Genomic DNA, 24,817 nt, shown 5'->3' with positions numbered 1-24,817 from the left:
GAAACTGTCACCAAAAAACTGTCACACCTACTCTGTGAATCATGATGAAAGTTTTAATGATTACTATGAGTGAAAGCTACACATGGGTTCTGGCACCTACAAGGTAGAATTTAATAGTGCTTTTCATCTGGCGATCTTATTTTTGCTTCATCTTTATCTTCTCCATTTTATGTACTGAGTTGTTTTACTCCATCTCCATGCTAAAGCTCTCTACCTCTGAGGAGAGTTTCATTGCTCTCAACGGGGCTTGAAGACTTTCCACAGAATCTTTGCAGGAGACTCGGGGTCAGAAGTCCCACAGAGGAACCTCACCTTCACCAGTGAACTTCTCACACTCCTGGCTGCACTGTATGATGCAACTGTAAGTCTAAAATAAATGGTGACAAAATGTGAACCAACCAACCAGAAAAGAGCAAGCAAAATTCTTGGCCAAGAAAACCTTAATAGATAGTTTTGAAAAGCAGAGAGATTCTGTTTCATATTCTGCTACCATGACTGAATTATAAACTAGAAGTTTACAACAAGAAAAATAATTTCAAGATTTGGTAAGTCCTATAATGTGAGATTAAGACATACTCCTCCAAATAATTTTGAGTCCTTCCCCAAGATGTAACTAAAACTAATTCTACAAAGAAAAAGAATACTAGATATAAAGCTATTTAGAGCCACAGTCAAGTGTGGTGGCATGCAACTGTGACTCCAGCACTTGGAAGGGTGAAGCAGGACTGCCATGAGTTTAAGCTCAGCCTGGGCTCCATAAATAAGCTCAAGGCCACCCTGCACTACAGTGAGTCCCTGCCTCAAAAAACACAAAACAAAAAACAAAAACACAAATATATATGGTGGAATGTAACCTGTAGTCCTAGCTAATACAGGAGGATTGCCTGAGTTCAGGAATTCTAAGACCAACCTTATGTGAGCACAACTAAAATATATACTGTAGAAAATAGCTTAAATGCTACTATTACTACTAAAAAGGAATAGCCAGTATTAAATAAGAACAGCCAATATTAATTAAATAACATTAAATAAGCAAGCAACAAAAGAACATTAAAAATATGATAAATTAAGTCATATTCTGACTTATATGATAAATTAAGTCACAACATCTGCACACAATCGTCCTTACCAGCATGTTATAGCCAAAAATTAGAAACAAGCATGATGTGTCACAAGTGAATAAGCAACCCTTACTGCAACATGTCAACACCATGAAACACTACTGAGCAATAAAAACTAAGCAACTATTAATACACACAGCTTAGATAGCTCTTTAGAGCTTTAAGCTGAGGAAAAAACCCAAAAGGTCATGTACCAGATAACTATCCCATAAATATAGCCCCTTCTTGAAATGATAAAAATTATATAAATTAAGAGTTGCTTGGGGTTAAGGATGGTAGAAGATAATGATAAACTGACAGAGCAAGAGAGACCTCCTGGGGCTAGAGCTGTCTTGCCTCTTGATTATGGCAGTAATTACACTAACTTACAGGTGATAAAATGGTACAGAGCTACACACACACACACACACACACACACACACACTGTAACAATACTGATCTCTTGGTATTGATGCTGTAGTGTAGGTTCTGAAAGCTATAACCATCTGGAGCAGTGATGGCAAATCTTTCAGAGCTCAGTGATAGGAACAGCCTGCTGTGGCACATGTGCCACTGTGAAGCTGGAGGAACTGAGTCAAGGCACACCGAGCCTCTTTGTAGTACCTTCATAGCTTCTTACAAATCCATAATTGTTTCAAAATAAAGTATTTAAAAGAGTGAAAAGGTGGGAGTTTTAAAATAAACATGTTGTTCTTTGAAAATATAAATAAAGCAGATTAGACTCATACAAAGTGTGACCAAGAGTTGGGGGAAGAGAAAACGAAAATATACAACTAGGAATGGGAAATGTAATTTCACCTAGAGAAGCTAAGAGACATTACATATAAAATTCAACAGCACTGGATTTTGAGCTGTAGGGCAAATAGATAGGGTGAAGCAATTTCCAGGAAATTCCTGTCTGGATGGCCATGGTTTTGCTCACTGGTTCTCTGGGGCTGCTGTTCTCACAATACAAGGGAGCCCCTAAAGTCTGAAGGTGGGCACAACTGTAGGAACCAAGCTCCTGGGAGGTGCTTAAAGACAGAAGAGCTTTCAGGGATAACAAAGAGCTCACTGTGACATGTGTCACAGGTCCCCCTTGGATATGAAGGAGACAAAAACTGTATCAAAGGACATAAAATTAAGTGAATAAATGCCATGTTTCTTCAGAGAAAATTTTCTTAAATGTCACTCTTATAAGTTAATATGCAAATTTGATGCATCCACTGCCAGAATCTTACGGCTTGATTTTGTAATTGGGTAGAATAATTATCAAAGTTAAAAACTGAGAATTGCTTTATAAAGATATCATAAAATAAAAAGCCTATGAATTTAACACAAAACTACACTGACAGGAAGATTCTAAAAGCAGAATGGACTGTATATGGGAACTTTTCCTTTGTATGAAGAAATACCCATGACCTGTTTAAGACTTTGGCCTCACTTCAATTACCTATTCTCTCTCAACACCTCAAACATACACATTTATACTCCTAACTGATCTCCCCATCTCAGTATCAGGTTTTTCTCTGATATTGCCTGTCCCTCTTATTGTTTTGGTATATGCACACCAAAATATTTCATTCCTAGAAGTCATCCTTTGATTCTGCCTGGTCCCCATTGTTTTTACTGACCTCACTTCTCATAATGATTCTATAATCATGATGCATCATTACAATATTTGTCCCTTATATTTATTTTCAAACAATATGTCTACTTCCCATTTCATTCCCTCAAGAAAATCATAGCCCTGGTCAAATTCAACTTCCAGTTATTCTTTGCACCTTCTGAATAAAATGTACACAATTGAGAAAAATACATAATTAAGCAGATCAGCCTCTGTATTTGGCCACAGATTTTGATTCGTTTTACTGATAGTCAGTTCTGTTCTGTTTTTCCCTACTTTATCTCATCACTCTCTTCTCTTTCCTCTCTGCTGTTTACCTTTGCCATGATTGTTTTACATAGGTAACACAGGAGCAATAATATTCCTTCCCGACCTACATGCCTGTCTTATCCTATAGAGCTGTCTTGCACCCAAGCAGTGGGTCTCATCCTTCGGCACATAGTTAAGAACTTCATTCTTACGAGTTCTTGTGGATGTTTATTATTGTCAGTCTAGTAGATCATTCCCATCAACATGCATTCTGTAACATCCCCATCCTAGTTCTTCCGTGTTCCACCCACCACTCCATTCCAGCAAAGTGTTTTTTCTCTTTTTGTCTGCTCTCTCTCTGAATGTTTCAGCCACTCCCAACCAGGGCTTTATCTCTCCTCACCTCCAAATTCTATCAAGGTCACCAAAGGCCTCTACCTCACCAAACCCAAATGCAAAGTCAGCTTGTTTGCCTCTTCTCAGCAGAATGGGAGAGTCTAAAGCAGTGACGCCACAGAACAGCACAGGCTCCAGAGCTTGTCCGAAATCAGCTGTGAACAAGTGAGCAAGTTGCTTCCGGTGCCAGGCTTATTTGTAAGAAGAAGTTTACAATACTAGTCTAACATTAAGGTCGTAGAGAATTCTGTGATTTGTGTAAAGCACATTGGAAATGCCTGGCAAACAATCAGCGGTCACAAAGTGTTGGCTATGATTACTACTGTTGCTTTCTGGAAACCTTTTTTTGCTGGTGACATTTAGGGTAATATGTACTTCTGAGTTTTTTTTTTTTTTTTTTAGTAACTCCTTTTCAGTCATCTTCCTCTAGTGTAGAAAGAGTGAAAGATCAGAGGATTTATTAGGGTGTTCGTCTTCTCAACATATACATTCTCCCTCAATGTCCTTCTATGTATCCATTTGCATCTACAGCTTTAGATCTCATCTGTCTGTTGATGATCCTCAAATTAGCCATCTGCAGCTCTCTGCTCTTCCTTGAGATACAGACTCTTGTACGCAAATCTCTTCTCAACCTTTCTGCTTGGATACTTCTATTTTTAACAACTTAAAAGGAGTTTATTTCAGCTCATGGCTTTTAGAGGTTTCTGTCCCCAAAAAAACAAAAACAAAAACAAAAAAACCCCAGCATGACACAAGGGCACAGCAGAGGAAAAATCATTTCCAAGCCATGGTGGCCAGGAAGAGGACAGAAGGGTGGAGCCAGTGAAAGAGACACATCTACCAGGTCACGGCCTGTGACCCACCTCCTCCAATCAGACCCAACCTCCTAACAGCAGACCAGCCATAGCCCTCAGGATACAGTAACATGCCAAAAGTATTATGTTCATCTTTAAGAAGCCTCCTCAGGGATCTAGCCCAATAAGGAAGCATGCCTTTTGTCTCTTTCCTGCTGCCTGAAATATGGGTATAATAGAGCTCTGTTAGCCTCTATACAACTTGAACAATGGAGTGGTCTTCAGGTGGAAGCATAAATGCCCCATGAAGCCACCACCAGCAGTCTGGAAAAATCATTTCTGGACTTGTCCTATGGAAGATAAACCTTGCAAGTTTCAAAGACTATTACCTTGAAATTGTTGCATACAATGTAAGCTACTCCTAAACTAGAAAATTCCTCTTAAAGCTGGCCATTGGCTTCCTAAGATTTTAAGTGAAATCCACAACTCTTCCAGGGTCTACAAGGTCTTGTGTGGTATAACTGCTGCTTTCTGTATTCATACACACTGCCTCCTGGTCCCCAACTTGCCAGGCTAGGGCCCTTTCACGCTAGTTAGATCCTTAGTCACAGGTGTGCTTTCCCCAGATTTACCTGATGATCTTTGCTGGTTTCCAAGGTCTCAGTTCAAATGTCCCTTGCTCAGGGACTTACTTAAGCCCAACTATAACTTCTATCCACTGACTGTAATCATTTTCTTCCTAACTCTATGGTCTCCTACCCTACATGAAGGCTTTGGTTTAATTTATTCACCACTCTATTCCTAGTACTTACAAATACCTGGCAAATAGGAGGCATGAAATACATTTTTGTTGAATAAATCAATGAATTATTGACTTTCTACTCCAGAGGGAAAAGGTTCACTTAATAAATGGTATGGCCTGTTATCAGCCTGGAAAAAAATAAACACCATAACTCCATAACACCATAACTCTAACAATAAGCTGTGACAGGATCACAAGTCTGAGCCAAGCTTACAGAGCTTAACAACTTCATGAGACTCTCCATGAGAAGACTGCAAGATGTAGCTCAGTGAGAATACCCTGTATTCAATACCCAGTAAAAAACACATGCATATTCACACAAACTGTAAAGCACCATAAACCAGGGTGATAGTCTAGCAGCATAAGCATTTGCCTGGCAAGTGCAAGGTCCTGAGTTCAATCCCTAGTACCAAAAAAATAAAATTTAAAACCCCATTGGCTCAGTGGTCTAAGTGCCTTCCTGGCAAACACAATGACCCAGGTTTGATCCTCAGTACTGCATGCCAGGTGGGTCCTGGAACCTCAGGTGCAGTGTCCTAGCCACCAAAACCAGGTGTGCTGGGGAAGCTGAGACAGGAAGATCACTATGAGTCTGAGCTGCACAGTTAGACCCTATACCAAATACATGAAAGATTAAAAAAGAAAAAGGCAGAAACAAGCAAATAACAAAACTAAGAAACCGTAGGAAAAAAAACATGTAATATTTAATCTTGAGATGTGGGTAACTAAAAGGAACATGCACAAACCATAACCGATAACGAAGTCTACATAAAAATGAAATAATTTTAAGTGACTATTCTGACTTAGAAGGGTATACCCAAGCACACATTGGTTCTTATGGTCTCCCAAGAATGTTAAACACACTACTAAAGGGATTTAAGAACAAATCATGGTACTGAAGTCAGTGAAGAAAACCGTACTGAGATTTTCTACAGATTTACACAAAGTGGAGAGCAATGAAAAGAGAAAAGAAGTGTGTATTACACAGGTAGAGGCTGCCATCACTGGGCAAAGCCCATCTGCTTGGCACAGCTGAAGTGGAAGACTGGGAACCATAATGCACAGGACTTTTTGATAAGAGGCATTGACTTCCACATCCTCATTGTAACGTCTTAAACTAGTTGCATTTTATGTAAAACATAACGAAGATTTTTTTTAAATGCCTTAGGAACTTATCCTCCATAGACACATAACATATACATAATTACTCACTCTAGCTTTATTTATAATTGAAAATAGTGGAAACATTCACAACTGGTTGAATAAACTAATTTCATAGTTTGCTATACAATGGCATTTGTACGACCATAATAATGAGAAAAATCTATGAAATGATGAAGTGACTTTCAGATTACACTAAGTATATACAGAAGCCTTTTGTGAAAATGGGGGGGTGCACTTTATTTTAAAAAAAAGACAATACAGGAAGAATAAATTAGATTAGAAGTACTAATGATTCCATGTGGGGAGATCAGAGGAGGAGCCAGAAAGGTGGGGAAATGACTTCTTAGACATAGCTTTTCATACATACTGACTTTTGAGCCATATCACTGTTAATTGTTCAAAAGATTATACAAAAAGTAAATCCAATGATTAATAACTTAAGCAAATGAACTGCTGTATCATATTAATGACACCACACAGAAAAGAGAATGTATTCAAGTAATACAAACATCTTAACTGCTCACCCACAGTGAGGTAATAACTAAGGACATGGTTACAAAACAGGTAATAACTAAGGACAAGGAGAACAGAAGCAAAGTTTTAGATAATTTAAAAACCACTAGTATTATAATCTGAAAACATTTTCAATGATTTACTCATGATTTAAACATGTTATTGCTAAAAGTAAACCATGCAAGAGCTAAGTGTGACAGCTATGTCTATAAACATACAAGAAAACTTTGGTTATCCTTGAAGAGAATGACAGCTGGGAATATTTAATGAGCTTCAAATTCCTAGAAGAAAGTAAGTACAAACGAACACAAAGTCAAAATGGACCAGTTTCTGTGGTCAGGGGCCTATACTATTTTGTCCCATGTGTGGACTTCAGGGTTCTGACACGGGGGATACTGTGCTGCTTCTGGTCTCTGCAAAGCCAGGATCCAGTAGCATTCTCGACATATCCTTCATTTTAATTTACCTACTCTCACCACTTACTTACTTCCACTTCACTTTTCTAGATGTGTTCCTAAAGTGGCCAAAAAAGAACCTTCTAACATTTTCAGAACAGGTAAATTGTTTGCAAAAGGAAACCATAGAGTTCAGAATATCCTCAGAAAAAAAATTTTAACCAAGTGTAGTTTTACTCCAGAAACAATTTGAAGTCTTGTTTCTCTGTGTGAATTTTAGAAACTGATTTAAGAGTCTAGAGAAACTAAGATGAATGGCCAAAGCATGCTAATAACACTTAATGCTTAGCTTAGACACTGTCTTTCCTAACACATTTAATACAACCACCTGATGACGTTATTGCAACTACTGTCTCATCTTCATTATGAAGAAACAAGCTCAAACACGTTAAGTAAGAATAAGCAACTTGTTCAAAATGATGAAACAGTAAATCAGCCTGAAATATGATCCCAATCTGATTCTAAAAAGCCACACTTACACCAAAGTGTGTAAGCTCCTTGAGACGAGCTGAGATCTATGGTCCTGCTGGCCTGGGAACTGCACATCTGAATCACCTCTACCCAAAACAAGGCCTCAGTGCAGTTGTTACAGGAGAGATTCCTCTAAATGCTGGTCAGAGAACAAATGTAAAACAATATTCAAATGATAAAACAAGAGCCTACAATTTTTTCTACAGAAATATATAAACATTCAAAAACAAGTTATATTTTTCTATTTACCTAGCAGATAAAGATACCTTACTTTAAATCAAAATACAAAATTAAAGAAACTGATGAAGTGGCTAAATAAATCTAGAAAAGTCAACAACTTTTATCAGTGAAAATTCCATCAGTTCTACAGTGAGAAAGCCCATATTCTATTCAGAATGATAAAAAACAGCTAAATGTTTCATTTAGTAAAGGTATAGGACTTATTCAATAAAGGTATAAGCCTAAGTAAACAAAATTATGCACTATTAAAAAACAAAATTTGAGTACAAAATGATACCCAATGTATCCTACTGGAAAGGCTTGCTGTTACCTGTTACCTTGTGCTAGACACAATTCCAAGTTACTAAGAAAAACTAATGAAAGAAAACACCTCTTAAAAGAGGTTAAGTAGTCTGTATGAATAATGTTAAGTGTTAGGATATCCAGAAAATAGAATGTATTTTTTTCAAATTGTAAGTAAAAGAGGATAATTTTTTTTAAGTAACAACTTTAGTTTACAAAAAAAAAAAAAAATTAAAAAAATAAATGTAAGACACACATGGATTTGTATCTGTACCATATAGAGAGCTCAGAAAACTGATAATCCACACAAAACTCAAAGAGTATGAATAATCACTTCAAAAAAGTTAACTCCAGGTCTGGGGAAAATAGCTCAGTGGCTAAGTGCCTGTCTGGCAAGCACAAGGTCCCAAGTTTGATCTTCAGTACCACAAAAAAAAGTAACTCCCAATGTACTACAAACCTCAAAAACTACAAATGATACCTCACAAATTATAAATAGCAAAATAGCAAAAACTGAAATAGGAAAGCCTCTTCAGGTTGGTGGGGGAAATGATACTGTTAGTCAAACAACCGTTACAAACTTTAGGCAAACTATCATAAAAATATTTTTAATTTTTGGAGACAGGGTCTCATCATGTAGCCCAGGCTATTCTTAAACATTGTAGCCTAGGCTGGCCTTGAAGTTGGGGTGATCGGTTGCCTCCTGTCTCAGCCTCTCAGGCATGTACCATCACACCCAGCTCAAAACTTAAAAATATATAATTTTCCTTGACTTATGGATCCAACTTTTACATACCTAGTTACTTAAGTAACTTAAGCTATCTAACATGGTACAAGCTCACCTATTATGGTACTATCTGCAATGACAAGGAAAATGGAAACAAGATGTCAATTACTAAAGAAATGATTGAACAAACTAGTATACCCTTATCATAGAATATTAACAATGTATTATTGATAGAAATATTATATATATATATTAAGTGGCCTTGCAAGGAGTTTCACAATGTATTGTTAGGCAAGAAAAAAATATGCAGACATAAATATACAGATACTATTTTATAAAACATTTAAAAATATGAACAAAATTACAACTATGAATACACACACACACACACACACACATCTATATGCATCTGATTACAGAGGCAATGCAGAGAGGGTACATAAAGAAGTTGTGACACTAAAATTTCAGGCAAGGAGAAAGGATGGAGGAATGTCTGCATGACAAAGAAATTTAAACAACAGGACACATCCCCTACAAAGTGAGGAGTCTGAAGTACTATGTTTAAACTCACAAATTCCTATAGATTCATAAAGTAGTAAGTGGAAGTAATCCTACAGAAATGTTAGTAAAACATTATGTACCTATACTGTATATTTAGTTCTCCCCCCATCTGGGTTAAAATTGCTAAAACAAAAGATCAATTTGTTGGTTTACGTCAGTGAAGACCCAGAACCGTACCTCACTTCAGGTCTACTTTGATCCAGAGGTTCCAGACTGCATTGGGTGCTCCAATTTAGATCTCTTTTTCTTGGTACTACCTCAGGCTGATTTATTAGAAAAACTAGCTTCAGCAAGAAATAGTACTCCTCACAGCATACTCTATGGAAGGTGGTTTTCCATACCTTAAAAAGCCTTAGCCAATACCTGTTTGTATCTCAGTGGCCCACTCTGGGTCAGCTGACCTTCCCTGACCATTTTTCTTGAGGGAGGGAAGACTGCAGGAGGTAACTGGGGCAATGCAGATTGCTGAGGGCAGAACAATGCCACCTACAGCATATGCATGTTCTGTTGCAGGGATGTGGGAAGGATTATCAGAAGGAAAATTGGGCAGTGTGCTACTGGGGACAGAAGAAAGTAGAGGCTAAGGGGTATTCATAATGAACACAAACAGGGATTACAGTAATACCAATGTACAATAAAATATTACAAGGGTTCAATTTCACTAGTAATCAACAGTCCATTGCTCATCAGTTTAAAGAAAAACAACCTGCATACAAAGGAAACAGTAAGGAAGCAAGATTGAGTGTAAGCACTCACCGCTGCTCAAAGTGTGTGCATTAAATAGCCTCAACTAAGTGTCATTTAAGCAAACTTGATAACATGAGTAGAAATATTACTGATTCTTAAGTATGAAACAAGCTTACAACAAAAACAGTGAAATCTTAAAGCCCCAGGTTAAATACCTGTTTTATGCACCCCTACCCACCAGATATTCCAATTAAAAAAAAAAAAAAAAAAAGACATATTTCTCTCAAAACATGAGACAAAACCTAGGGTAAAGTTTATAGTTGATTATTCACAGCACATTTGAAGTTGAATCTACTATGTGCCTTCAGTTAACTGATTAAATACTTTTATTCTACTATCCAACTAAAGATGTGGACAAAATACTTTGTAAGTATTATTAGTGAAATGGACCACAAGAGAAGATCTCTAATCTCAAATAACTACAGGATGGCTGTTCCAAGTCACTTGTAAAATACACAAAAGTTATATGTGCTTACAAATACTATGGCTCTAAGTACCAATGTTAAGACTGTCCTTGAACATTAGGACCACTATGACGCTCAAAGGCATGTGTATTTCTTGAGTATGCAAACTACAATGAATCAATATCAACCAGAAATGTCAAAGTATGAGCTTGTACATGGCATTAAAATACTAGAAGTAAAGACATAGTCCCCCAGATTTCTATTGCAAGTAGACTGTTTTCACACTTTTTTCATGTCTGAAAACAATGAAAGATGTTGCAAGTCTCCTCACTGTGTACCCTTTACTATGAAAGGAGTTTGCATTTCCTCTCAGAAGGCAAAAGAACTGAGAGAACCATCCATGCTACTAAACACTTAGATCAAAAGATTTTTGCAATAGGACTCATCCACAGGACTCATCCTATAATCAATATATCTGAAATACTTCTCTTACATGTAAGAAGAGATTGATAAAAGAAATGAGAACTTGCTATGTTGAAACAACAAGCTAGTAATTAGCTCTATTAAAGAGAACAATGATTAAGAGTATGTCTTTAGGAATGCAAATGCTTTGACCTCAAATTAATGATTAGTTACATAACATTGGAGAAGTTACCTAAAACACCTGTTTCATTATCCTGTTCATTAAAATTAGCATACTAAAAGTACCAATGTCTTAAAGTTACCATAATACCTAATGTGGTAATTCAGTACTTATATGGTACCTAGCACCAAGGGAGCTTTCAATAAATAATAACCAGTATCCATAAAGTTGAAAAATTATTTATTTAGGTCTACATTGATCTTCAAATACCATATTCTAATTGTTCTACTGGTACCATTTACCAAAGTCTCTTTATAACTATCTGAAATCTGAAAACAATTAAAAACCTCTTAATGATGTAGGCAGTACCTGATTTTAGATATTACAACTATCTTGCTTACAAAGCTTCCACTAGAAAATATTAAACTTCCTTCAACAGAACAGTAAAATGAAAGACACAAAAAGAATCTGAGTAACACTATATTCAAATGTTCCTCAGATGATATGAGTAACAGGAAAATGTATAGTACTTCTTTGAACAAATGCATGTAGGGAAAGCAAGCTGAATTTATTCAAAATTATAAAAGTTTACAATAAAAACCAAAGTTCTTAAAATTATATGCAAGTGATCTGTATGTATCCAAATCTTATCAAATCAGGACAACAATTTGATTTACAGAAAGATAGCCAAAGGAGCAAAAAGAAATAGAAAAGTTTTGTCAAAACAACTTATATAAATACACAAATCTAATGTTTAATGCAACAGGACCAAAATCTAACCATAAGTTAGCTATCTTTCGGTAACAATGCAGAATTAATACACAATGGATAAAGTCTTTTATATTGCATAAAACCTTTTATGTTAACATACACTAACAAGTGTAAACCAAACAATGTGAGGTTTTCATATGTGAAGATGTGTACTTCATAAAGAAACACACTTGAAGTAAAATCATTAACACACATACTGCAAAGGTCCACAAAAAATGTTTATCATTTGCAAGTACACAGAGAATAAAGTGCCAGGAAATTAATATCAGAAATCTTACAGGTATTATAGTGACCAGCTTTGAAGGATCAATTACTTACAAACAGACTTAAAATAGCTGAGATCAAAGTAAATTAAATAACAAGAATGAAAAAACACACATATACAATAGCAAGAAGTTAGAAAACAATACTATAGCAAAGATTTATTAGTGTGTACAAGTTAGCTTTGAGAAACTAATGATTAGCTTACATTAGTTACAGTAAATTATCAACATTCTCATTGCAACAGTATTTTCCCACACGTTAGAATCTGGAAGGAATATGCCTTTCTCACATTGCCATTTAGTGTTTTTGTCCTCCTCAAAACACAGAAATAGGTTTCCGAATATCAACAAGCCATTTATGAAAGCCATGAGATACAGATATCCATAAACATTACACAAGTTACAATGAAGGTAACTGGACAAACACAACCAACATTTATGAAAAAAAAGTTGGTTGTTGAAGTAGTTAAGTACTAAAAGAGTTTTAATCAATACTATTCATGTCCTGAAACCAAAATGAGGAAAAATTTTATTGCCATTCTACCAAACACCATGTATGTAACTAAAAACACTGTGCAAAGAAACATGAATTCAATGTACTTATCACAGGATTGAAACTACAAAAAGCAACCCAATCAATGAGATAAGTTAAAAAGTAATATCAAATTTCTTTAATATACCAACAGTATTTTGGAAGCATCATCCGAATAAATAGAAATTTAATTATGAAATGGCCTGAGTTATGGTCGGTACTGAGATTCTGCTTAGTATTAAAAGAAAATGTCAGACATTCTAGGAAAGATGTGAAGTCATGCTCTTCTTACTCCTCAAAGGAAATCTTGACAGGTTTGGTGGTATCTGTTTACCTCCCAGCGGTTCTAAGAGTTCTACATACCAAGTAATTCAGTAATTAACAGAAGTTAAGCAAAAGAGACCAAAAGCAGACTTTGTAGTAACATGTACTAGAGAATGGTGTTTTAAAAAAATTACATGATAAATGTAAATCATAAAATCAAATGTACTCATAAAAGCACACTTATTTTATGTTACATAAAAAAACTGTAGACTACAAACTGGGCATGCTTACCATAACATTTTACCTGGGAAAGCCGATGAGTGGCATTTCTCGCAAATATTTACTGCCATGATAAAAAACAATTATGTGCAAACTGTAAGGTCCCTAAAATAGCAGTTAAGAGTTGTTTATGTATAGAAAGATGTCACTATCTCATCAAATGCGCAAGAAATGGAACTTCCCAGAGTTTATAACACAGAACAATAACCACCACAGGCTCCTCCTCCGTGGCTTTCTTCCATGTGTGACAGTTTGACTCCTTTATTTTGATTCTCACTTTCCCACAGTCCAGGTGTCTGAATGATCTTTTCAACAAGTTCCTCAAAGGCACACTGTACACCATCACAAGTTTTTGCACTTGCCTCTGAAATTCAAGGACAAAGATCAAGGAATATTCCTTTTTAGCCATATTCCCATGTTTTCCTGAGAAACTTTTCTGGCATAAATATCAGCCTATGATTACTGAGAGCAATAGCATTAATTTCTTCTCACAAGTTCAATATTAATGAATTCCTCAACTCTTAAAATTGAGCTATTTAAATTTCACCCATTAAAATATCACTACACAAGCCCAACATTTTGGAATAGAATTGTAACTTGCAAAGCCCTATGCAAGTATTTTGAAGTCACTTTCTTAGGTTTTAACTTTTAAAATGAGACCCCAGCTGAAATATAGCTCAGCGGCACACTACTTGCCTGGCAAGTACAAGGTTCTGAGTTCAATTGCCAGTACCAAAAAAAAAAAAAAAAAAAGGCCCCAAAACAATTTCATTTTAAACCAATGAAATTCACTTTCCAAGTTAAATAATTAACCTGATCATTCTGTGTGTGCAAATATCTGGATAAAAAGAATACAACAGTGATCCTATTTTCCTTCTTTTTAAAAAAATATATTTGGTACAGGGTCTCACTACAAAGCTTTGACTTGTAATGGTCCTCCTATTTCCAGTATGCCTAGCACATGCACCACCATGCTTGGTCTCAGGGCTGGGGGTGGGGCCCGCATGGCACATGGTGCTAGGAATCACGTTCCGATCTCTGAGCTTCCCTAAGCATGCGCTTAGTCCACTGAGCTATCTCACCAGCCCCCATTTTCTTTTTGCTAATGAAACTCAAGTTGACACTGAACACAGCTTCCTAACCCTCCATTTCTCTAGTGTCTTTCTCACTGCCTCTGGTGACTTAATTTTAGTCTTTTCTCACTACTCCCTCTATCTCAGCTGATGATCTGCCCTTTTTGAGGAGGTAATTGCACTAAGAATTGAACCCAGGGCTTCTGTACTATATCTCAAGACATTTTTTATATTTTAAGACAGGATCTCAGAAGAGAGAGAACAGAGGGAGAGAGAGAAGAAAAGGGAAAGGAAGGAGAGGATAAAAGAGGAGAGAGAGACTAGAGAACCAGTCTCTTGCTCCACATTCCCCACAAATGGATTTGCAGATCATATCACTGCTGCTTCCACCACACTTGGAATAAAGCAACCTCTTTACCCATTCTGATTAGGTCTTAACACCCTCTGAAGCCTCATCTCCCCCACCACCAGCCTTTTCTCCCTTACAAGTGCTATGCTCCAGCACATAAGTTATTTTCTCTTCCTTAAATACTAATCTAGTTCCCATCTCATGAAATGTATGTGCTATTCCCTTGCCCTGAAAAGGTCTCCTTTAAGAACCTTAGGGGGCTGGAGAGATGGCTCAGTGGAATAAGCGCTTCCCTGGCAAGTGCAATGATCTGAGTTCAATCCCTGGTTCCGCAAAAAAAAAAAAAAAAAAAAAGAACCTTAAAGAACTTTCCATCCTTGGCTCCTGTCCAGTGACTCTCTTGCCTTACAATATTTTCTTCCCTCCATAGAACTACTTGCTTTTAATAAACTGTATTTTAGATCTTTGATAAGGCCTAAAGACTCATAAACTTTAAAAGCTTCCCCAGTGATTCTGATATAACTATAACTAGGTCACTTTCCTAGATGAAGGGCTGGCAAACTTTTTCTGTAAAGGCCATCTAACAACTAACAAATATTTTAGGCTTTGTGGAACAAATGGTCTCCATGGTAAGTACTAGCAATATGTAAATGAGTAGATACATCTGAGTTTAAATGAATGGGAAGCCAGATTTGACCTAAGCTGCAGTCTGCCAATCCCCATTCTAATGTCTTCATCCAATGTTAACTTACATATAACAAACCACATGAAGATCTTTTCAAAACTTCAAAGAAAATGTAGGGCAGAGCATTTTCAACAAACCAAGTGGGGCTGATCCTGGCATAGCTTTACCACCAGGTACCAAGTTTACCAAATGCCATCTATTCTTCAAGGAATGAGTCAACTGTGTTCTACATGCTTTCATGTAACACAATCCTACTTTTACAGGAAGAAAAAGATCTCACTTTATAGTTAGATTTTATACCACAAGAAAACGAAATGAACAAATGTATTTCATGCTTCATAAAGCATAATCAAAATATATGATGAATGTTTAAGTTTTAAAATGTTTTACAGTGAGAAACACATTGTCATTAATCCCCCTCAAAATATCCCTACTCGTTTTGAACACACTTCTTCTGTAATTCTTGTCACTTTTGGAAGCTGTTCTGGGTGTCTTCTTTGAGGACTTCAAAAGTGAATGTCTTTATGGGGTAGGGTCGCAAGCAAAGTGACTGCTACTGCTGAGTGCCATCCAGAGGAAGGGCAGATTCCTAAAAACATGATGGCATATCTCCAGCCAGCCGCCTCAAATCTGGCATGCAATTTCTGGTTCTTCCTCAAAAACCATGAAAAGTAAATATATTAAACCAACTCACAATATCAAGGCAGCCACAAATGTGCAACTTAACACGTGAAAGAGGATGCCAGAACTGCTTCAGAAAATAGCAAGGACAAAAAGACCAGTTTGCCGGAAGTGATAAGGAGTATATCAAGGGTAAAGACAATGTGTCTTTTACTGGAATACATTTTTTAAACATGTACCCCATCTTTAAATCACCACTTATAAATTTAGCAAAATTTTCTTTTCAAAAATTTATGTTAAGGTAGGTGTGGTGGCGCACACCTGTAATCCCAGAACTTGAGAGGCTGAGGCAGGAGGACTGTCATGAATTTGAGACCAGACCTACACAAGTGAGTTCAAGGCCAGCCCGTACTACAGGGCGAGACCTTGTCTCAAAAAAAAAAAAAAAAAAAATCTTTACTAATAATGAAAGGACAAACATTCATTTATATATTTACCTATAAATAACATGGAATGCTTTCGTGCGAATTTCAGGCCTTCATTTCTATCAACTTCACGATTTTCCTAAAAGATAAACACAACAATTAAGAGAAACTACCAAAATACAAAACAAAAATTCCAAGTGTCTGCCTTCTTACCTTATCAATTTTATTTCCAACTAGCATATTTACTATGTCATTTCTTGTACAGTATGTTTCCAATTCATTTAACCAATTATCCAGTTTTACAAAAGTGTCTCTCCTTGTGACATCATAAACTGAAATAAAAGCAGTCATTTATTAGGTAAGCATTAAAAACAAGAAGCAGTAACATTCTATTTCTTACACGTAGCTGGGAGCTAGCACTACTATTGCCAAGTGTTTTTCATTAAGCCTTCAATGTTAACAATGACTATCCTGATCAACACGGAAGAAACAAGGGATTCACAAGACATACATAGCACATTTTAATTTCACTATTACCTCTTGCAATAGAAACCAAAGTATATGCTGTGTTTGATACCTGAAAATCAATCTGACCAAAACATTTTATTACTGTTCATAATAATTAAAAAGGTCTAATAAATGAGTCCTTAGACCCAAATCTTGATAAAACATTTTTATATATAAACTTAAACATACATGACTCTCATAATCTGTTTTCTTGTTTTTTGTTTTGTGGTACCGGGGATTGAACTCAGGACCCGCAAGCGTTTATTCTACTGAGCTATCTCCCCAGCCCTTAATCTGTTTTTTGACAAGGACCAGAATTTACCTTTTTGATTATAGTATAGTTAGTGAATGGGATCCTGACCACCTCCTCTATTATTTCTTTCATCTTATATAATCTTACACAGAAATTTATTAATTTGTTTTCTAAATGTAAACAAAAATCACAACATACATTACTAAGCCATGATCTAAAGAAATTCTCTATACAAGCAAGCAGTATTTTTAAACAATGTTACGGTTTGTGTCTGGATGTTCCCCCAAAGCCTCATGCAATTATGGGGGCTTTGCAGAGGTGGATGAATCTAGTTTGTGATGCATTCATGGACCAATGCTGGGATTAAGAGTGTGAGTGCTAGCCCCACCCTCAGGTGGGTACCCTGCATACAATACAAGGGACAGAGAGAGGCTTGTCCCTCTCTTGCTGCTTTTGTTGTATTCCGCTGCCATGAACTGCTGCCCCTCTACCACGCCACCCTGTCTAGGAGTCAGGATTACTATGGCTTGTGGATTGAACCCCTCTACAAATTGTGAGCTAAATTAACTTTTCCTCCTTTTAACTTTGGGTGTTGGGTATTTTGTCTCAGCAATGAGAAATGTAACTAAGACAACAGTTTTCCAGGAATATTTAGCTAAATACTTCTCCCTAATATACTGCATGCCCATCTGCCGTTTTCAGTTCTGTTTGGCTATGAGTCAAGTGTTAAGTGCTTGCTTGCTTTATTAATATTTTATTTTATTTTGAGGTAAAGTCTCACTGTGAAGTTTAGGCTGACCTCTGACGGCAATCCTCCTGTTTCAGCATCCCTAATGCTGAGATTATAGGCACACATCTGTTTTCTCTCAATTATATAAATATAATTGATAGAATAGAGTCTACCATGCAATAAGTATTCTTCCTTTATAGACTGAAACCAATATCAATTCACTAATGTATGCAGAACAGTTTGGGGTAATAATCTAAGACAGACCAACCAATTTACGTGGGTACATTTTCAGTTATATCCTCATTAACATGTACTTTGAATAAAAGAATGTAGTTTTTGTCTTTTTTTTTTTTTTTTTGTGGCCAGCTCATCCCACCCTGGGCTGGTGCAGCATGTGGTGCTGGGGATCGAACCATAGTCCCTGCACACTTGTCTAAGCTTGCCTAAGCAGACACATTACACCACTGAGCTATCTCGCCAGCCAGCTCAAAGAATGTACTTCTAACTTTTTTTAATTGTGAAGCAAAGGACTGAACAAAATTTTAAAAGCTTTAGAATCTATGAATGATAAATGAACTAAATGTAACTACAACTTATATAAAAGACCCCTAAAAAAAAAGGTGTAAAAAAAAACTATCTTTCCTGGACTAGGAAAAAAGATCCCAATAAATGATATCTTAAAGTATATTTAAGTAAAAACTTACCTAATATAACACCCTGTGCACCTCTATAATAGCTGGGAGTTAATGTTCGAAATCTCTCTTGACCAGCAGTATCCTAGAAGGGACAATTATTTTTCAAAATAAAGTATAAATAATAGATCTAGAAAGCTCAACCACATCATTAAGAATAGTATTAAGGCACAAACTCATTAAACAGCTGGAATTTAAGTAAGATGTATTATCTGACAAATAAAATTAATACTGACAAATAAAATTAATACTGACTCAGCTTTAGAAAAATGCAATTATTAAGGTTTTCTGGCATTCAGAATGAATACTTTTATCACATGTGAAACTTCATTGAAAGCCATGGTTCTCTTGCTGCACAACTAGATGGCTCAGTAGAATAAGCGCTTCCGTGGCAAGTACAAGAGCCTGAGTTTAATCCCCAGTTCCAAAAACAAGCATCTTCTTGCTGCACAGCTAAATTTCCTGGGCATCCCCCAAGACTTTGATGTAATAACATAAATTGTTGTAAGAAGGAGAATCTTTTTTTCCATAATTTTATTGAGAAACAAAGAGCAATGAGACAGTTTCAAACCAAATTGGTAGGACAGTTTCAATAATTAACATAAAAAATAATAATAATTAACACATTGCATACATTCTTCCTAGTGGTTAACTGCTGTACAAGATGTGAACTTGATATCCTACGTACAAACACCATTAGAACAAATCCCTGTATTCATTACAAGCATGTAACTATATATCTATCCTAACTACTTTGAATACACAGATACAATGGACATTCATTTGTATCCCTTTTTTGTTAAGTTCCATCATTTAAATATTATAGGTGTGTAAACTCAGCAAAATATTCTAAAAGAGTTCAGTAGTCCATAATAGTATTGGGTCTTCCACTTCACAAAATGGCAGGAGGTTTTTTTTTTTTTTTGGCTGGCTGAGAATGCCTTCAAGGCATGTTCGGCTGGCTGGAGTTGTGGGGATCGAACCATAGCAACCTGAAGCTGACTGCATTGTTGAAGCAGCCACTTAAACAACTGAGCTAAGGTGCAGGCCCCAGAATGAGAATTTTTAAAAATCTTTCCATGTTACTCTAATGCTGAAATTAAAGCTGAGAACCATAGATTTAAAGAGAAACATACACAGGTATCTTTTTTTTTTTTTTCCAGAACCAGGGATTGAACTCAGGCCCTTGCGCTTGCCAGGGAAATGCTTATTCCACTGAGCCATCTCCCTGGCCCCTATACACAGGTATCTTATTTCAGGTAAAGAATTTTTAAGTTGAGTTTGTCTAAGGTTTCTACAGATCTGTTTTTAGGAAAATGCATGATACCAAACCATTCCTTATTCTTATTACCTGTTTTTTACTTATATTACAGATCATAAACTACAAGAGATGTACTACATTAGAAAGAAATGTAAGTTTTGTAAGAGAAGAAAGATCTCATGAAAAGAGATCTCATTTGTTATATGACCAGTTTAAATCTGGTGCCAAGAGCAATTCTTGCCATATGATAGTTGCTCAAAACCCGACAGGCGAAAAGATGAACTAAATTAACAAGTCCACACACTCCCAGGCCTGTTTTCTTCTCTCCTTTGTACCACCACCCTTGGATTGTGGCTTCAAAGTACCTAAGATAATACAAAGCTGCAGTTGGTGAACTGTCACCTCAGCCTACCACTATTTAATAATATTTTATTAAAGTTTGAGACACAGCCAGGCCCACACATTTACATGTTACTACATGTCTTGGTGTGGGGTGGGGATATTTACTATGTGGCTCTAAAGTTTGCAATGCTGGACATGGTGGCCCATATCTGTAATCCCAGCACTCAGGTGGCTAAGGCAGGAGGATCACCTGAGCTGCACAGTGAGTTCAGGCCCAGCCTGAACTATACAGTGAGACTGTCTCAAAGAAAAAGAAAGAAAAATGATTGAAACACTGGCTGATGCAAAGCAACCTGCAAAAGAGTAAAGACGTGTATCAAACCATAACTTAGTTATGGGTGCCACTTTCCCACTGTGATAAATTCAAGTTTTGCAACAGAACAAGCAGAAAAAGGTATAAACTCAGGAAGTGTATCAGACTGGAGGTGGCTTCAGCAATAGAATGTCTTCGGCTGGCTGAGGGACAGATATAAGACAACAGAGGATTTGAAGAAATTTAGTCTTAAAAACTTTATAGTAGTCAATCACTTTGAACATTGTCTATTCTTCCACAGATGAACTTATATAAAGGTAGAATCTGAACTCTTCAGAAGTGTTCTTTTCTCATTTAAAAAAATCTTTTAAAATATGTAATTTTACATTTTTTTAGTACATAATGACCATACTCATTATGGGAGATGGGTTACATGTATATAGCACTTCCCTAAATCTTTGGACCCCCACCCCTCCTCTCCCTCCAACCCTTCTTCCCTTCCACATTTACCAAAGTTCTATCTGTATTTTTCTTTCATTTCTTTAAATTCTTTTCTCTCCGTTCCTCTCACTCCATGTATTCCTTCTCTTCCCATCTGAACAAGTTCTTCCTACTTCTTAATATCTCTCTCCCATTCTGCTATGTATTTATACAATAGTTTGGGTGTAATAAATGCAGAATGTTTTTGCTTCCAGATTCTCATCACTATAGAAATTAATTTTCTTTATTGCCATCATAAGTATCACAATTAAAATTAAACTTTCTTAACAGATAAATGTATGAGATACAAAAGATTTCTCTCTTTACAAAAATGTTCTTGGGCCCAAAGTTTCTTACAAAACCTGCCTCTGATATTAAAATTATACAATTTACTATTTACCCCAAGCTTTCCAGAACAACAAAATGAAGTTATGTAATGACTTATCATCTAAACCAATTATAATTTAAATGACACAGGTTGGTTTTTTTTTTTTTTTTTTTTTGTATTTTAGGAAGGGTCTACAGGATATTCAGGGTCTCACTATTAGTTTGAACTCATAGCGATCCGCCTGTTCACAGACTCCCAAGAGCTGGGATTACAGGCGCGCCACCATGCCCAGTCGAATTGCCATCTCAGCACTCCCTCAGGGCACAGCCAACAAGGCAGGCCTGGAGAGTGAACCTCTAGCCCCTGTGCCTGCTTGCAGGCGCTTTAATCCGCTGAGCTATTTGGTTGGCCCTGATGTTTTGATAATAATGATTAATAAAATCCCATATGGATTTTCAGGAATCTTTATTGATCACTATGAGGGAAGGAGATTTGTCTATATGTTTATATACAGGATAGTCTGGATAATTGTATTGCTGATTTTCACTAGTCTATTCAAAGGAACAGCTCATGTTTAAATTTCTTTTTAATTTTTCTGACAAATTTTGCATGATTATATCTGGTAATCTCAACAACTAATCCAAAGACAACAATATGCAATGCAGTAACTTTTTGAATTATCTTTTTATTAAACAAAATTCTGTACTGTTTCTAATTGTTTTTCTTTTACTATTTTAAAAAATCTTTCAAACTTATTTAATCACAATAACTCTGTGCTATAATTTCTTCAAGTCAGAGACTGTGATGCCCTCTACCTTGCCTTTGATGCCCAGAACTGCTTTTGCTATTTTACGTCATTTTTGAGTCCAAATAAATTCTAGCAATGTTTTCTCTAGTTCTGCGAGATATGCTAATAGTATTTTGATTGGAAATGCATTATAGTATAACAATTTGGGGAGTATAGCCATTTTTACTATGTTGATTCTTCCCACTCAAGAGCAAGAGCTATCATAATTTTTTTGATATCCTCTTTGATCTCCTTTTTCAGGGCACTATAATTTTCAGTGTAAAGCTATTCTACTTCTGTTTGATTGATTCCTAAGTATTTCATTTTTATTCAATATTTTTATGAAAGGCATAGTTAACCTAATTTATCTCTCAATAAGTCTGTTACTTGTGGACAGGAACATTATTGATTTCTGAGTGTTGACTTTGTATCCAGCTATGTGACTGAATTTAGTTATTAGATCTAGCAATCTTCTAAAAAAGAACAATCAATCTCAATGCTTGTATGAGGAAAGACATCATAAAGATTAGAGCAGATATTAATGCAATTGAGACCAAAAAACACAAAAAGAATCAATGAAAAGTTGATTCTTTGAAAGACTAAATCACATTGATAAGCTCTTAGCCAGCCTTATTTTAAAAATGGAAAAAGACTCAAATCCATTCAATTAGGAATGAAAAGGAGGGGTCAGGGAGATGGCTTAGTGGAATAAGCGCTTCCCTGGCAAGTGCAAGGGCCTGAGTTTAATCCCCGGTTCCACAAAAAAAAAAAAAAAAAAAAGGAATGAAAAAGGTAAAGTCACAACAGATCTTGCAGAAATATAGAAGGTTATTAATACCTATTTTAAGAACTTTTAATCAGATGGAAAACACAGAAGAAATGGAGCTATTCCTGGATACATATGAACTACCAAAGCTAATTCAAGAAGACATAAAAATTCCAAACAAAAAACCCTAGTATCAGTCAATGAAATTTAGGATGTAATGAAAAACCTATCAACAAAGAAAAGCTCAGGTTCTGAGGGATTCACTGCTGAATTCTGTAAGAAATTTAGAGAAGATCTAATGCCATTACTCTCCAAAGTTTTTAATGAAACTGAAAGGGAAACAAGACTCCCAAAGTGATCCTAAAACCTGTCTTAGTTACTCTTCTCTCATTGCTGGGACAAATACCTGACATTCAAATTGAAGGAATGAAAGGTTTATTTAGCTCACAGTTACTGGAGGTTTCAGTCCATATTCAGCTGGGTCCAAGGCAGAGCAGCACATAGCAGAAAGCAACCTTTCATGGTGGCAGCAAAGAACTAAGAGCAAAAGGGGAGGGGTAGCAGCAGCTCAAGCAGCTAGCTTCTCTTCCCTTACATGGTAATGCAAATTACCTACCCCAGGCCAGGTGCAGCATCCACACCAACAAAAATCAATCACAAAGTCCAGAAGCTGCCCCAAGACTTCATGAGGCTTTGAGGGGACACCTAAGACACAAACCATAACAATACCAAAACCAGAGAAGGGTCCACCCAAGAAAGAGAACTGCAGGCCAATCTGAGTAAAATAAATGCAAAACCCTCAATAAGATACTTGGCAAAGCAGGATGGCATCATCCTAGCCCCATTCTTGGGGAAGATAGGACCCTAGGGACACTGGCATGGTAAAGGCGTGGTTGCCACCCTCCTGGCCACAGAGGGAGACAGCTAGGACTGTCAGTATTTGTAATGCAGTCAAATCCAGGTGGTTAGTATATTTTTTTCCTTTAATCTTGGACATTCTGTTTCTCTTTCTAAGAATGTAACTTGAAACACTACAGAGCCAATAATTCTACACAGAGTATATCCATGTATGTTGTACAGTTCTATATACCTTGACAATATATTTTACTGCATTCTAAATAATTTATTTTGTAACATATTACTGTACAGTTGCAAATAACTTACAACTGTAGTATAACATCACTTTCAGTCTCTGTATATAGATGCAGCAAATCACCAACAAGACTATATACCATGAACAAGCAGGAGTCATCTCAGGGACACAAGGACCATTCCACACATGTATATGAATAAATGTAATACACCATATCAACAGAGCCAAGGACAAAAAAAAACAAGATCATCTCCATGCAGAAAAACCATTTGACTAAGTCCAACACCCACTTTTAATAAAAACCCTACAGAAAAGTGGAATACATCTTTACCTTGATCTTAATTAAAGTCATTTATGACAAACCAACAAGCAACATCATACTAAATGTACAAAAACTAAAAGCTTTCACTCTAAAATCAGGAATAAGGGGTTGGGGAGATAGCTTGGCAGTCTAAGCTCTGTCTGGCAAGTGCAAGGATCCAGGTTTGATCCCCAGGGTCATATGCTGTGCTGGGCCCAAGCGCTAAACCTGCCACCAAAACTGGGCATGGTGGTACACGCCTGTAATCCCAGCACTGGGGCGGCTGAGACAGGCAATTCGCTATGAGTCCGAGCTGTAAAGTGAGACCCTGTGCCAAATAAAAAAATAGTAAAAGATTTTAAAAAATAAAAATAAAACTAGGAATAAGACAACATGTCTACTCTCACCACTTCTATTCAATATAGTTCTGGAAACATTAGCCAGAGCAATTAGACAAAAGAAGGAAATAAAAGGAATAAATACAGGAAAGGATGATGTGTAACTATCATTATTTATAGATATCATTAGTCTACACAGAAGACTTCAAGATTAATGATTTTAATTTTATTTATTTATTTATTTATTTG

At 36.3% G+C, this 24,817-nt stretch overlaps 1 protein-coding gene across 2 annotated transcripts in view; it reads right to left on the bottom strand.

Moving 5' to 3' along the window:
• Nucleotides 1-11,334: 11,334 nt before the first annotated feature.
• Rab18 (RAB18, member RAS oncogene family) overlaps nt 11,335-24,817 on the bottom strand; it is a 41,688-nt gene continuing 28,205 nt past the window's right edge. Inside the window, exons 4-7 of one of the 2 annotated variants that reach the window (XM_004641820.3) lie at nt 18,572-18,644; nt 16,591-16,709; nt 16,450-16,516; nt 11,335-13,588 (exon numbers count right to left, since the gene is read on the bottom strand). In XM_004641820.3, coding sequence (XP_004641877.1) covers nt 13,413-13,588; nt 16,450-16,516; nt 16,591-16,709; nt 18,572-18,644 — 435 coding nt within the window. In that variant the 3' untranslated portion in view covers nt 11,335-13,412. The remainder of the gene's footprint in view (nt 13,589-16,449; nt 16,517-16,590; nt 16,710-18,571; nt 18,645-24,817) is intronic. The other variant, XM_004641821.2, reaches the window with a different exon arrangement.

Source organism: Octodon degus, unplaced genomic scaffold (genome assembly GCF_000260255.1).
Source record: "Octodon degus isolate 3935 unplaced genomic scaffold, OctDeg1.0 scaffold00144, whole genome shotgun sequence".
Lineage (NCBI taxonomy): Eukaryota > Metazoa > Chordata > Mammalia > Rodentia > Octodontidae > Octodon > Octodon degus.
The sequence above is the reverse complement of the archived record's forward strand: the minus strand, read 5'-3'. Positions and strand labels throughout refer to the sequence as shown.